This window comes from Martes martes, assembly GCF_963455335.1.
Source record: "Martes martes genome assembly, chromosome: 4".
Lineage (NCBI taxonomy): Eukaryota > Metazoa > Chordata > Mammalia > Carnivora > Mustelidae > Martes > Martes martes.
The window spans coordinates 115,025,954-115,040,146 of NC_137891.1; the positions used below are offsets into that span (position 1 = coordinate 115,025,954).

Here is a 14,193-nt window from a genome sequence, read left to right on the forward strand (position 1 = left end):
CTTTTCCTTATGAGTTCTGGATTTTGTGTCTTTTAGGAAGTTTTTTCCCATCCTGTATTTCTTAGGATTAGAAAACTATATAATAATGTGAATTAACAATAGCTTAAAGAAGACAGGCTACTATTCTTTTACCAAAGAGATAGCTCGAAGTGGATACTCTAAGGTAGATATGGTGGCTTCATGGTATCATCAGTACGTGGGTTTTTTATCTTTCAGTTTTGTCATCCCACATAACTTCTATTTCAAGGTCACCTTATTGTCCGAAATGACTGCAGGGGCTTCAGCCATTACATTTGAGTATCTTCTCTCATTTAGTAGACTTCTTGGAAGACCTGATAACACTTTGCACCTAGTTATATGACTACCCCTAAGTGCAAAGGACACTGGGAAATATCTTGTTGATAGTGTGCCTAGGTTAAAATTGGAGTTCTGCTATTAAGAAGGAAAGAACATGAATGTTGGGTAGGCAAAGCAGTCTCTGCCACATGTCCTAAGATTATAGGACTTCTTCTATCATTTCTTCCAGTACTTGCAAACCATTTTGTTTTTACCCTTAGGCTTCTTATAAGGCATCTGGAGTTAATTTTTTATATGGTATAAGTTAGGAATTTATATTTTGTCCCCAAAAGGTAGTCAGATGTATTTGATAAATACGTTGCTGTTTTCTCTTTGCCTACTGATTTGAAATGCTGTCTTCTCATAAACTAAATTCCTAATGATCTGTTTCGGGACACTTAACTATTAGTCTAGTCTGTTTATTTTGTTGCTGTGACAATATGACATTGTTTTATTTGCTATTCATTTATTGGAAGTTTTGTGATATGGTAAGACAAATTCCTCCTTTTCGTTCTTCTAAAAATATTTTTGGCTTTTCTTACCTTTTTACTCTCTATGAATTTTAGAATCAGTTCATCAAGATCTGTAAAAAGTCCTGTTGAAATTGATTTTATAGATTAGTTTGGGGAAGATTCTTGTTTTTATAGGTCTGAATCTTTCTGTCTAGGAATATGGTATCTTTCTCCATCTGTTCAGGTTTGTATGTCTTTCTGTGACATTTTGTAATTTACCATTTAGGTTTATATTTCTTGGTAGGTTTACTTCTTGATATTTTATGGAGTATGATATTGTGAACAGAGTCCTTTTAAAAATTGCATAACGTTGTATTTTGTAATCAGGTATGGATGGTATATAAGAAGGCTACTGGGTTTTGGTTTTTGTTTTAAGGCTACTGGTTTTTGAATTTTGATTGTTTTATCTATCTTACTGAACTCTCTTAAGAGTACTGGAAGCCCTTCATTTGATTTGCAGGGATTTGCTGGATAGACAATCATATCTATAAAGAGGAATAGTTTTATCTCTTGATTTCTAATAGTTAAAACTCCTTTTTTTTCCTTAACTTCTTTTAGGTAAAACTTCTAATATACTGTCTTTAGTTTCAAAGCAAACATTCTTGTCCCATTACTGTTTTTAGGTGTCAAGCATCCAGTGTCACACCACCAAGGAATTCCTCACACCTTTGGGATTAGGTTCTGGGATCCATATTCCTCCTTCTCACTTACACGTAAAAAAACAAAAAACAAAAAACAAACAAACAAAAAAAAACAGGTTTGAGTTCATGGTAGAGAGCAATCTATTTTGGGTTGTCATTATAATGAATCTGAATGTGTCTTTTATGTTTTTTGTTTTTTGCAGGGTTTCTAACTTTTCTTGAATACATTTTTGCTAATTTATATGTTTTGAGATAACATTAATTTCATCCAGATTGTTTTATGACACGTTTTGTTCTCTAATAAATTAAAAGTTTCCTCTGAAAATATAATGTCAGCTTTCTAACTTCTAATATATTTGTGTCATCTCTGCTTTTTCTTAATTGGATTTTCCAGAAGTTTCTATATTTTGATCTTTGCAAGCCATTTATTTTATTTCATTAATTTCTGATTTTATCTTTATTTTCTTCCTTTCACTTTCTTTTTTTTTGTAGTTTTTAAAAAACTCTATGTTTGCTCCATTTATTTTTTTTCTTGTTTTCCATAAAATATTTAAGACTACAAATTTTCTAGTAAGTACCACTTTCGCATTCTTCTATAGGTTTTCTAAATCTATTTCTATTCTTTTTAATGGTAATTTTAATTTCCTCTTTAAGAATTATTTAAAATTGTTTTTTAAAATTCTTAAAGTCAGTATTTTATTGTTAACTTCTACTTTTACTGGGTTGTAGTTGGAGAATGTGGCCTGTCAGTGTTCTGCTTTATATTGTGATTTTACTTGTGGATTAATATATGGTTAATTTTAAAAAGTTTTTATTTACTTTTTATTTATTTTTAAAATTTATTTATTTTTTAATTTTTATTTTATGTTTTATTATTTTTATTAACATATAATGTATTATTTGTTTCAGAGGTATAGATATGTGATTCATCAGTCTTACACAACTCACAGCACTCACCATAGCACATACCTTCCCCAGTGTCCATCACCTAGCCACCCTATCCCTCCCACTCTCCTCCCCTCGAGAAACCCTTAGTTTGTTTTCTGAGATTAAGAGTCTCTTATGTTTTGTCTCCCTGTCTGGTTTTGTATTGTTTCGTTTTTCCCCTCCCTTCCCACATGATCCTCTGTCTTGTTTCTCAAATTCCTCGTATCAGTGAGATCATATGATAATTGTCTTTCGCTGATTGATTTATTTAGCTTAGCATAATACCCTCTAGTTCCATCCACGTCATTGCAAATGGCAAGATTTCAGGGTTTTTTTTATGGCTGCATAATATTCATATATATATGTACACACACACACACACAAACACATACATACCACATCTTTATTCATTCATCTGTTGATGGACATCTAGGTTCTTTCCAGAGTTTGGCTATTGTGGACATTGGTGCTATAACATTAGGGTGTATTTGCCCCTTTGGATCACTACATTTGTGTCTTTAGGGTAAATACCCAGTAGTGCAATTGCTGGGTCATAGGGCAGCTCTATTTTCAACTTTCTGAGGAACCTCCATACTGTTTTCCACAGTGGCTGCACCAGCTTGCACTCCTACCAACAGTATAGGAGGGTTCCCCTTTCTCTGCATCCTCGCCAATGCCTGTCATTTCCTTACTTGTTAATTTTAGCCATTCTGACTGGTGTGAGGTGGTATCTCACTGTGGTTTTGATTTGTATTTCCCTGATGCCGAGTGACGTTGAGCACTTTTTCATGTGTCTGTTGGCCATCTGGATGTCTTCTTTGCAGAAATGTCTGTTCATGTCCTCCGCCCATTTCTTGATTAGATTATTTGTTCTTTGGGTGTTGAGTTTGAGAAGTTCTTTACAGATTTTGGATACTAGCCCTTTATCTGATATGTCGTTTGCAAATATCTTCTCCCATTCTGTCAGTTGTCTTTTGGTTTTGTTGACTCTTTCCCTTGGTGTGCAAAAAAGCTTTTTATCTTGACGAAGTCCTAGTAGTTCATTTTTGCCCTTGCTTCCCTTGCCTTTGATGATGTTTTTAGGAAGAAGTTGCTGTGGCTGAGGTTGAAGAGGTTGCTGCCTGTGTTCTCCTCAAGGATTTTGATGGATTCCTGTTTCACGTTGAGGTCTTTCATCCATTTTGAGTCTGTTTTTGTGTGTGGTGTAAGGAAATGGTCCACTTTCATTCTTCTTCATGTGTCTGTCCCAGTTTTCCCAACACCATTTGTTGAAGAGACTGTCTTTTTTCCATTGGACATTGTTTCCTGCTTTGTCGAAGATTAGTTGACCATAGAGTTGAGGGTCTATTTCTGGGCTCTCTGTTCTGTTCCATTGATCTATGCGTCTGTTTTTCTGCCAGTACCACACTGTCTTGATGATTACAGCTTTGTAACAGAGCTTGAAGTCTGGAATTGTGATGCCACCAACTTTGGCTTTCTTTTTCAACATTCCTCTGGCTATTTGGGGTCTTTTCTGGTTCCATATAAATTTTAGGATTATTTGTTCCATTTCTTTGAAAAAAAAATTGATGGTATTTTGATAGGGATTGCATTAAATGTGTAGATTGTTTTAGGCAGCATAGACATTTTCACAATATTTGTTCTTCCAGTCCATGAGCATGGAACGTTTTTCCATTTCTTTGTGTCTTCCTCAGTTTCTTTCATGAGTACTTTACAGTTTTCTGAGTACAGATTCTTTGCCTCTTTGGTTAGGTTTATTCCTAGGTATCTAAAGGTTTTGGGTGCAGTTGTAAATGGGATCGACTCCTTAATTTCTCTTTCTTCTGTCTTGCTGTTGGTGTATAGAAATGTAACTGTTTTCTGTGCATTGATTTTATATCTTGACACTTTACTGAACTCCGGTATGAGTTCTAGCAGTTTTGGAGTGGAGTCTTTTGAGTTTCCCACATAAAGTATCATATCACGTGCAAAGAGTGAGAGTTTGACTTCTTCTTTGCCAATTCGGATGCCTTTTATTTCTTTTTGTTGTCTGATTGCTGAGGCTAGGACTTCTAGTGCTATGTTGAATAGCAGTGGTGATAGTGGACAGCCCTGCCATGTTCCTGACCTTAGGGGAAGAGCTCTCAGTTTTTCTCTGGGGACTCTCTTAATATGTAGAGTCATGTCTTTCTTCAGTTCTGGGAAGTTTTCTTCTGTAAATTAATTATTTCTCCTTTATTCTCTCTGTTCCCTCCTTCTGGAACTCCTACGAGGTGAATGTTGGAACTTCTGACTCTCTGCTTACATTTTTTACCTTCTCTCCCAGTGTATAGTCTTGCTTGTCCCTCTCCCTCTGCTCCTCACCCCCCACCCCACTCTCCCTTTCTCTCTCTCTCCAATAAGTAAATAAAAAAATAAAATCTTAAAAAAAACACAACAGAATAAAGGCTCCTTACCTCTCCTGGGTGTTTGTTAATGCTGCTGACCTGCCTCTCTGACCTCAATGTCTACACTCCTGTGTTAGCCCTTAATACATACCAAAAACTGCCTAATATTTTCCACAAATGAGAGAGTGGCAGTGGCAGACTAACTTACCTGCTCAGAATACAGCATTTCAATAAATTCCTCAGAGAAATATCTCAGGACTGTCTTTCTTAATCTGTTGACTTTTTTTATTTCAGGAAAGAGTTTTTTAAAAAATTGTAGTTGACACAACAGTGTTACGTTAGTTTTGGGTGTACAACATAGTGATTCAACAATTCTACGCATTACATGATGCTCACCATGATAAATGTAGTTACACTCTGTTGCCAGTTACTACAATATTATGTCTGTTGTCTCTTCTGCATGTGTTATGGATAATTTCCTTCGGCTTTTTTCTTATAGATTTGATCTTCTTCATAGATTTTATTTTTTCTTTTTTTTTTTAAAGATTTTTTGTATTTATTTGACAGAGAGATAGATCACAAGTAGGCAGAGAGGCAGGCAGAGAGAGAGAGTGGAAAGCAGGCTCCCTGCTGAGCGGAAAGCCTGACGCAGGGCTCAATCCCAGGACCCTGAGATCATGACCTGAGCTGAAGGCAGAGGCTTACCCCACTGAGCCACCCAGGCACGCCCATAGATTTTATTTCTAACATTAAACTTTCTTTACCAGTGGCATGCTTTTTTGCTCTCCTGTAGTTTTATAGATAGAGACATAAACATATAAACACACATATAGAGGGGCGCCTGGGTGGCTCAGTGAGTTAAAGCCTCTGCCTTCGGCTTAGGTCATGATCTCAGGGTCCTGGGATCGAGCCCAGCATCGGGCTCTCTGCTCAGCAGGGAGCCTGCTTCGCTTCCTCTCTCTCTGCCTGCCTCTCTGCCTATCTGTGATCTGTCTGTCAAATAAATTAAAAAAAAAAAACCACACATATACATATGTTCATCCTTTCATGTAATTTGACGAAGAGTAAGTACATAGAAAGCTCCATGTGCTAACTTGATTTTTTGTCTCAGATGTTTCTTTGGGCATTCTTATTGTATGTTTAGGCAGAAAAAAATGGCTGCAGAATAACTCTTCTCTCAAAAGAGTTGTGCAGCTTCATAATACACCTTTAACTTTCCTTCATTAGCAGAATTTCTTTTGTTATTATTGTTCTTGTTTATAATCTTTAATTGAAATGACGAAAAGGAAATCTATCTTTTTAAAACTTAAAAACAGAACTAAATAGCTACTTTGGTCTAGATTAAGATGTCGTACCTGAGTTGGGATTCATTTGAGGGATTTCTATTCTTTATACACAGATCTTTTCTGAAAAATCTTTCCTTTACTAAGTTGGCCAGGATACAGAAGACTTTTGGAAAGTTCTTATATCATTTTTATTAGTTTACTAACTTATCTTAGTGACAGGGCCACATCTAGCTACAAAGTTGAGTGAGAAATAGAATCTTTGTGTATAGGTAAGAAGAGATAATGTGATAGTCAGCTAGCAATTTCTCTCATAGGTATGCAAAGCATCTTATGTAGTGCCTGGAGTATAGTAAGTATTCAAGAAATGGTTATTACTGGGGCGCCTGGGTGGCTCAGTGGGTTAAAGCCTCTGCCTTCAGCTCAGGTCATGATCCCAGGGTCCTTAATCCATTTTGAGTTTATGTTTGTGTATGGTGTAAGAAAGTGGTCCAGTTTTATTCTTTTGCACGTGTCTGTCCAGTTTCCCCAATAACATTTGTTGAAGAAACTGTCCTTTTCTCATTGCATATTCTTGCCTCCTTTGTCAAAGATGAATTGACTATATAATGATGGGTTTATTTCTGACTCTGTTCTCTTCCATTGATATATATGCCTGTTTTTGTACCAATACCATACTATTTTGATTACTATAGCTTTGTAGTATATCTTGAAATCTGGAATGGTGATACCCTCAGTTTTGTTCTTTTTTCTTAAGATTGCTTTGGCTATTAGGGGTCTTTTGTGGTTCAATACAAATTTTAGATTATTCCTTACAACTGTTTCTTAATAGATATTATAAAATAACTTTCCAAAGATAGCCAAAAGAATTATATAGAATTATATAATTCTATAGCCAAAAGAATTAAATAGTTTCTAGTTTCAGCTATATGCACCCATTCTGAGAAGTGAGTTGGTTACTACCTTCTATTTTCACATGTTGTTTACTAAAATTAAACCATGAAATATAACTATTATTCTACTTTCTTTGTATACCTGACTTATTAAGAAATTAATATAAGTCTGATAATTTTAGTTAGACCCATAGGGTGATGAGTTGCACATTTTTGTCTGGTTAGAAAAGTACAGGCAAAATGGGATATAGTAGGTGCAATGTATATTAGTACCTTTTCTCCCTTTTTACCACCCACTTCTCAAATTTTGTAGCCAAGCAACTGCTAGTTTCTAATAATCAACTAATATGTTACCGACCTTCATATGTTGAACAGAATCTTAAGAGCTAACACTCTGCTTTCCACTCATAGGCACTTAATAAATATTTGTTTAGGGGCGCCTGGGTGGCTCAGTGGGTTAAAGCCTCTGCCTTCGGCTTGGGTCATGATCTCAGGGTCCTGGGATGGAGCCCCACATCGGGCTCTCTGCTCAGTGGGGAGCCTGCTTCCCCCCACCCCGTCCCCGCCTCTCTGCCTGCTTGTGATCTCTGTCTGTCAAATAAATAAATAAAATCTTTAAAAAAAATATTTGTTTATTACATAAAGTGCCTTGCTTTTCTATAATAACTTATTTATGTGGAGCTAAAAGTACTCTATTAGAGGAGAATAAGACAACAATTTTAGATGTGTTGAGGTTAAAGAAATAGTCTGAGAGTGTCCTGTAAGCATTTGAAATTTATTGATCTAGAAATTAAAATGAAAGTCCTGAGAAGAAATGATATTTTTGAGAAAAAGAGAGTTTGAAGGGAATGAAGAGTAGGGAAATAAGAAAACTTTCAGAGGTTGGAAAGAAATTAACAATGACTTGTAACAACAATGGTACAAGATATAGAATCATCTAGTGTCACAGAGATCAATGTAGAAAGGAATTTTAAGAAGAGATACTTCAATCAATGATGTCAAATATTATGAGATAATAGTTTTTACAAGGAAATCATGAAATTTCTTCTTTCCTTCAGTCTTATTCAGGCTCAGCTAGGATGCATTCCTATACAAGACTTTGCTCTGACACAAGATACCTCAAAGATTTTCAGGAACGGCTCACGAATTACAAGATGTATGTTATAGGATTAATGGATTTTCAGTATTTTTCCCAGTAAACTATTATACTAGATTTAATATTGGAAACTTCTTTTTAGGGTTATCAGATTTTGTGGCTGTTCAAGACAAGAAGTTTGCTGTACTATTGAACAGTTTGATTTTAGCTAAATGTTTTAGATGCAGACTTTGGGAAAACTCTCTACATGTATCCAAACAGCTGGAAAAAATTGGTAGGTACTGAATACAAGCAGACAGTTTGTCAATGTCTGCAGTTTATTTTGTTTTTCATTGTTGGGAAAATTATTCTATGGTATTTATAGACTTTAAGAAAAAACGTGTTTGTAGGCCTAAATAAGGTACTGAACTTTTCTTGAAAATCTGATTTTCATTTTCTCCTGCTTGAAGGATTCTATTTGAAATCAATTGGGAAATCTAATAAAAATGAATGCTCTTTTTTAAAAAAATATTTTTAAAAAATTTATTTGAGGGAAGGGGGAGACAGAGGAAAGGGAGGGAGAGAGCATGATCAGGGAGGAGGAGCAGAGAGAGAAGCAGACTCCCCACTGAGCAAGGAACCGTGATGTGGGGCTCCATCCCAGGACCTTGAGACCATAATCTGAGCCAAAGGCAGATACTTAACCAGCTGAGCCACTCAGGTACTTTTATTTTTAAATTAGTTCTCAAACCAAGAGTGAAATTTCATTTTAGTATTTGGTAACTATGTGTTGTTCTCTCTTCCACTTTTATGATTATTTTGTTTTGATCTCAATGACAAGGTACAGAGCTAGCAATCCTGGCCATTCCTAATTCATTACAGAGAATTACATCACTTATTTATATCTTAACTTTTTCTCTTTTTTTTTTTTTCAGTAACAGGACAATATTCACACTCATTTTCATAGAGATTCTGTAGACAAAAGATTCTGCATGATCACTTTTTATCTATTCAGATGTAGCTCAAGTTATGTACTGAAGAACTCTAGAAGGTACCAGTTACAAAGACTGGGGTATAACTAGGTATACTCTAGAGTTTTCCAATTTGGTTCCCTTGATTTTGTGATCCTACTCCTCCTTGTCTCTAAGAAGAGAATTGTTACTCCATGACTAACAGCTTTGTTAGCTTTATAATTTTATATGCATTTTGGGGACATTAAAAAAATATGTAACAGATGAAAAAAAAATGTAACAGGTTATTAGGGGTTGTCTCATTATTCCTTAGAACAAAGATCTCCAACTATTTTGTGAGGAAGTGCTTTATTATTTCCTTGAAGTTTGAAATCAGTGGGATAGCAGAGGACTGACCAGTCCTGGGAACTGGGGTGAAGATGGGGATTAGCTGGTGGAAGAAAGTAAGATCAAATTAGAGGAGGGGTTCTTGACATTAAGGCTCACTTTTCTACTGAAGTCCTAGCAAACCAGATGCTGTACCCATCTCACAAAGATGAGTTGTAAAGTGGGAAGGAGGTTCCATATAACATTTGGGAAATAATAACTTAGAGAAATTTTAAAATTAGATTAAATGATTAAGAAAATTTTCATTATATTTGAAAAAATCTTTCTTTCTAGAATATTGTCAATCAGGCATCATTTGCTTCTATCTTTTCCAAATTGCTGAACACTAATGTGTTTTTTATACTAACTCAGTATGGCTGAAGAGAAGGAAGCAAAAATTGCCCAGCAAAAATTCATACACTAGAAAATGGGAGAATCTAAATGAAAAAGAAAATCTACATTCTTCCTGAGCACCAGGAAAAGAATGATGAATACAAATTGATTTTTCAACAATGTCTATAAAAAATTAAAATTCAGGAAAAGTTTCGAGGGAAAATGAACATGAAGGAATTATTAATACTAGGAGTTATATCTTAAGAATGAATAAGAGAAATTTCTGAGGATAGAAAAGGTATGGAAAAAGAAATAGTGTAATATCCCCACCAGTAATATATGTGCCCTAGGCAAGATGGTAATATTTTGGAATTTTATACTTCTGATAGTATCTCCTATTTCAGGGTTTGGTTAAATTCATTTGTGAGCGTAAGAATTTTATTTTATTTTATTTTTTTAAGATTTTATTTATTTATTTGACAGAGATCACAAGTAGGCAAAGAGGCAGGCAGAGAGAATGAGAGGGAAGCAGGCTCCCTGCTGAGCAGAGAGCCCGATGCGGGACTCGATCCCAGGACCCCGAGATCATGACCTGAGCCGAAGGCAGTGGCTTAACCCACTGAGCCACCCAGGCGCCCCGAGTGTAAGAATTTTAAATTCCAGTTTCCTGAAGCATAAGGAAACAGAGAAGGTGCAAAAATAGAAGTGAACTTGAAGAACAAAATTAAAGTAAATGTGGCTAGAGAGTTGTCAGCAAGAGGAGAATGGTAGGAAATTAAATGGGACAGGTAGACTGTGGTTAAGTCAGATAGGTAAGGGAGTTTGGTCATGGTAGGAAATTTTCACTTTATACAAAATGCAATGGAAAGGAATTGGAAATTTTAGAAGAGTAAAATTATCTGATTTCAGTACAGAAACATAGAACTCTTTCTAAAAGTGGAAATGCTCAGAGAATCGTAGCTTTATGAAGCAATATTCCCATCCATAAGTCATGTTGTCTTCTCTTCAAACATGTTACATGTTACAGTTAACATGTAACAGTAGGAATCATTTGGTACTTTTTCTATGGATGGCATATGATAAAAATAAGTGTTGAATCATCTTGTGAACCAAAGAGTTCTTCTCTCTTCTATAAAGCAAATACATGTTTTATTTCATTTTGAAAAAATAAATGTAACAATTGAATAAATGTCACAGCCCAAATAATCCAACTGAAAACTTTTTTTAAAAAACTTCAAAAATTAGTTATTAATCTGGATCTTTAAAACAGATTTTTTACTAATGTTGAAAAGTTAAGTATAGATTTAGTGTAAAATGGATTGTTTAAAAACTGCTATTTGATTAATTTTCCACAGGTATAACATTGTCAAATGCAATGGTAAATGCAGGTTTGACCTCCTTTAAAAAAATAGAAGAAACAGATGCAAGGGAACTTGAACTGGTATTTAATACTCACTTATTCCTAATGTTACCTGAATTTTACCTAAATTTTAAAGCCTACTTTTTATATCTTTTTTTCTTCTAAATTTTTTTTTCCTTCTCATAGTCATAAGTATTTTAACTTAAGGTTTTGAGAATAAGCATTACTAAAACTATTGATACTAAAAAGTATTTACTAAAAGAACTTCTAGCCTTGTGGTAAGAATATAATGATATAAATGTTTTTAGATTTTAAATAGACACCCCCCTTTTGGAACACAAATAAAAGAAACAGTGATGTATCTACCAAAATACGAACTTGAAGTGGAACAGGTAAATTTTTTTTTAAAGGTATTTTCATTATCTTTTCAAGAATAAAGCTACCCATAGCTGACTTGGAGCTGAATAAGAGTAGTAAGATTATTTTTAACACTTTTTATGCCTATTCTTTTTTTAAAGATTGCAAGATATAGTGACACCATGGCAGAAATATTAGTGACCATTACATTAAGAAATTTTGAACAGCTACAAACTAAAAGAACAGCACCAGATTCTCACTATGTTACCTTAATCATAGGTGATGCAGATAATCAGCTGGTTTTTAAGCATAGAATTATGTAAGTATACGATTTCCACTTGATTCTATTTCTAAGCATATACTATAAAAGAAGAATTCTGCTGAGAAAGAGTAACAAAATCACTGTGGGATTAATTAAATTACATTTTCCTTATGCTGTAATGGGGTAGTTTCTTGTCTGTTAAAGAAAGTATTAACTTTGGGACTGTTGTCAGTACTCAAATGAACAGTGTGAAATCTATCACCATGGTTTGTTCTGTTTTGTTTGTTAACAAGTGAATAAATGACATTTAGGAGTAGCTATAGCCCACTGTTGTTGAAGTTTCTAATTTTTTGCTTTTCTCCAGTCATTCACAACCTTACTACCCTTTCATTATCTTCCTCCTGCTCCTTCAAGATACATCTAATATTTCCAAAATAAAATCCAGCAAACTACTATAGCTCCATTGTAGGATCAGGCAACCAGATCCAATATATAAAGAAGGTACCTTCCCTTACACCTGGTTCTCTAGCATGCCATTCTATTATTTTTACATTAGTCTTTTTTCTGATAGTGTTATTTCTCCCAGATGCCCTAGGCAAACTCTATAAGGTTAGCAGTTATAGGTATAACTAATATTTTTTGAGCTCCTCATAAATTCCAGGTAATGAATTATTTAATCTTTGTATAGACAGGTGCTATCATTATCTTAATAGAAGAAGAAATTGAGACAGAGAGTTTTATCAATTTGTCTAAGGTCATATAGGTAGTTTATAGCAAAGTCTGGGTTTAAATCCAAGCAGTCTTACTCCAGAGCCTATGCTCCCAATTGTATTACTGTACTTGTAAGTTCAGGTTTAGCAGTGACTCAGAAATGGGAATCTCCTCATTGTTGCCAGAGGACTGGACGATATCATCCCAAAATAATCTATGTAAGGTTCCTAAAGGGACTACAGTGCCTAATAGAACATCCCTTTCACTGTTAACTGCTTTACTGCAGCTAGCTATGACACATTTATAGAGAATATGTCATTGTACAAATCTGTTTTCTGTGATAAGTCTGAAGACAGTTTTGTATATATAAAGCTAAAATAAATTCAATCACAAAATTGGTTGCTGGTTTGTGATGTTATTGGACACAGACTATTTTATATGAATTTTAAAGATACTATTCAAGTTCTCACAAATTCGTGTAACTTATATATAGCCATTTGAGAGTGGTAGTGATTTAGGGGCAAGCTCATGGGTTGTTGATATCAACTATGTATTCAGGTGGACCTGAAACGAAGCAATTTAACTTGGAATCAGCTGTTTGGCCAATGTGTAGTTAGAAAATTATGGTTGTGGTAGCCCCATTGACACTCCATTTCTTCCTCCTCAGAATTTGCAGCAAGTAATTTTCAGTACTGACTTTAGTTTACTACCAGATAGGACCTATCTAAGGGTCAGTCTGCCCTTGATGATTAATATATTATTTCATTTAGTATTCCAATTACAATTTAAATGATGTTATTCTTTTTCAGGGATTCTGTTTTGCTAAAAGCTGGAAATTGGACTAAAAAGATTGATGTGAAGAGAGCTTTTAATTCTGAAGATCTTAGCATAAATCTAATTAGTTCTGAGTATGGTAAGTTCACTGAAGTAATGAACACATAAATGTAAAGAATATGATAGCATTTTAAAATTTCCTTCATGCTGAAACAGAAAAGCAGTTTAAATGATATTATTTAAAAACAATCTATTTAAATAATATGAGTAATTTTATAGGAAGTTTCATATATTTAGATAAGTAAAAGATAGCATGGACTAAGGTAACAAAATTAAAATTGTATCTGTTCATTAATAAGTATTTTATTTTCCAAGATAATAAAATTTCAATTGTTATAGGAACATTGATTTTTATTTTTATGATGATAAATGTATAAATTTTAACTTATTTTTTAAATTTAATTTAATTTTTTCAGGGTTCCACGATTCATTGTTTATGCACCACACCCAGTGCTCCATGCAATACATGCCCTCCTTAATACCCACCACCAGGCTCACCTAACCCACCACCCCCCTTAACTTGTTATATTTTTTTAACTCTTTTTTTTTAATATATTTTTATTTCCTGGACTTGTTAGCTCTTTTATTTCAAAAGGTATAGAAATGTGAAAGATATAAAAACAAAAAATGATCTCATGGCTAGATTTATAGGACTTAAGTACTTGTATACTCTTTTCCTTTTTCCAGTTGGACTCGATATTCAGCAGAAATTTACAGTCTTTTACTTAGGACCGAAGAGGCTTGAAAATCAAATAGTTATGCGAAAAAAATCAGAAACAGAGATTTCCCATTCTAAACATTCAAATAGATCTACAATAGCGGGACCCAATAAAGGTAAATAGCTATATTTATTACTGTATTGCATTAAAGCAAACTTATAGCTAAGGAGGAGTATCAGTGTTATAGTACTGCTTCATTCAAGATGTAGATACTTGGGAATTAGATGTTTAAGCTTCATAATAATTA

At 34.3% G+C, this 14,193-nt stretch overlaps 1 protein-coding gene across 1 annotated transcript in view; it reads left to right on the forward strand.

The window, feature by feature from the left end:
- HFM1 (helicase for meiosis 1) overlaps positions 1-14,193 on the forward strand; it is a gene marked incomplete at its 5' end in the record, with an annotated part of 114,176 nt that overhangs the window by 58,338 nt on the left and 41,645 nt on the right. Inside the window, 7 exons of the mRNA XM_080801850.1 lie at positions 8,017-8,114; positions 8,197-8,328; positions 11,059-11,144; positions 11,372-11,455; positions 11,582-11,739; positions 13,203-13,306; positions 13,915-14,061. Of these exons, the coding sequence (XP_080657976.1) occupies positions 8,017-8,114; positions 8,197-8,328; positions 11,059-11,144; positions 11,372-11,455; positions 11,582-11,739; positions 13,203-13,306; positions 13,915-14,061 (809 nt within the window). The remainder of the gene's footprint in view (positions 1-8,016; positions 8,115-8,196; positions 8,329-11,058; positions 11,145-11,371; positions 11,456-11,581; positions 11,740-13,202; positions 13,307-13,914; positions 14,062-14,193) is intronic.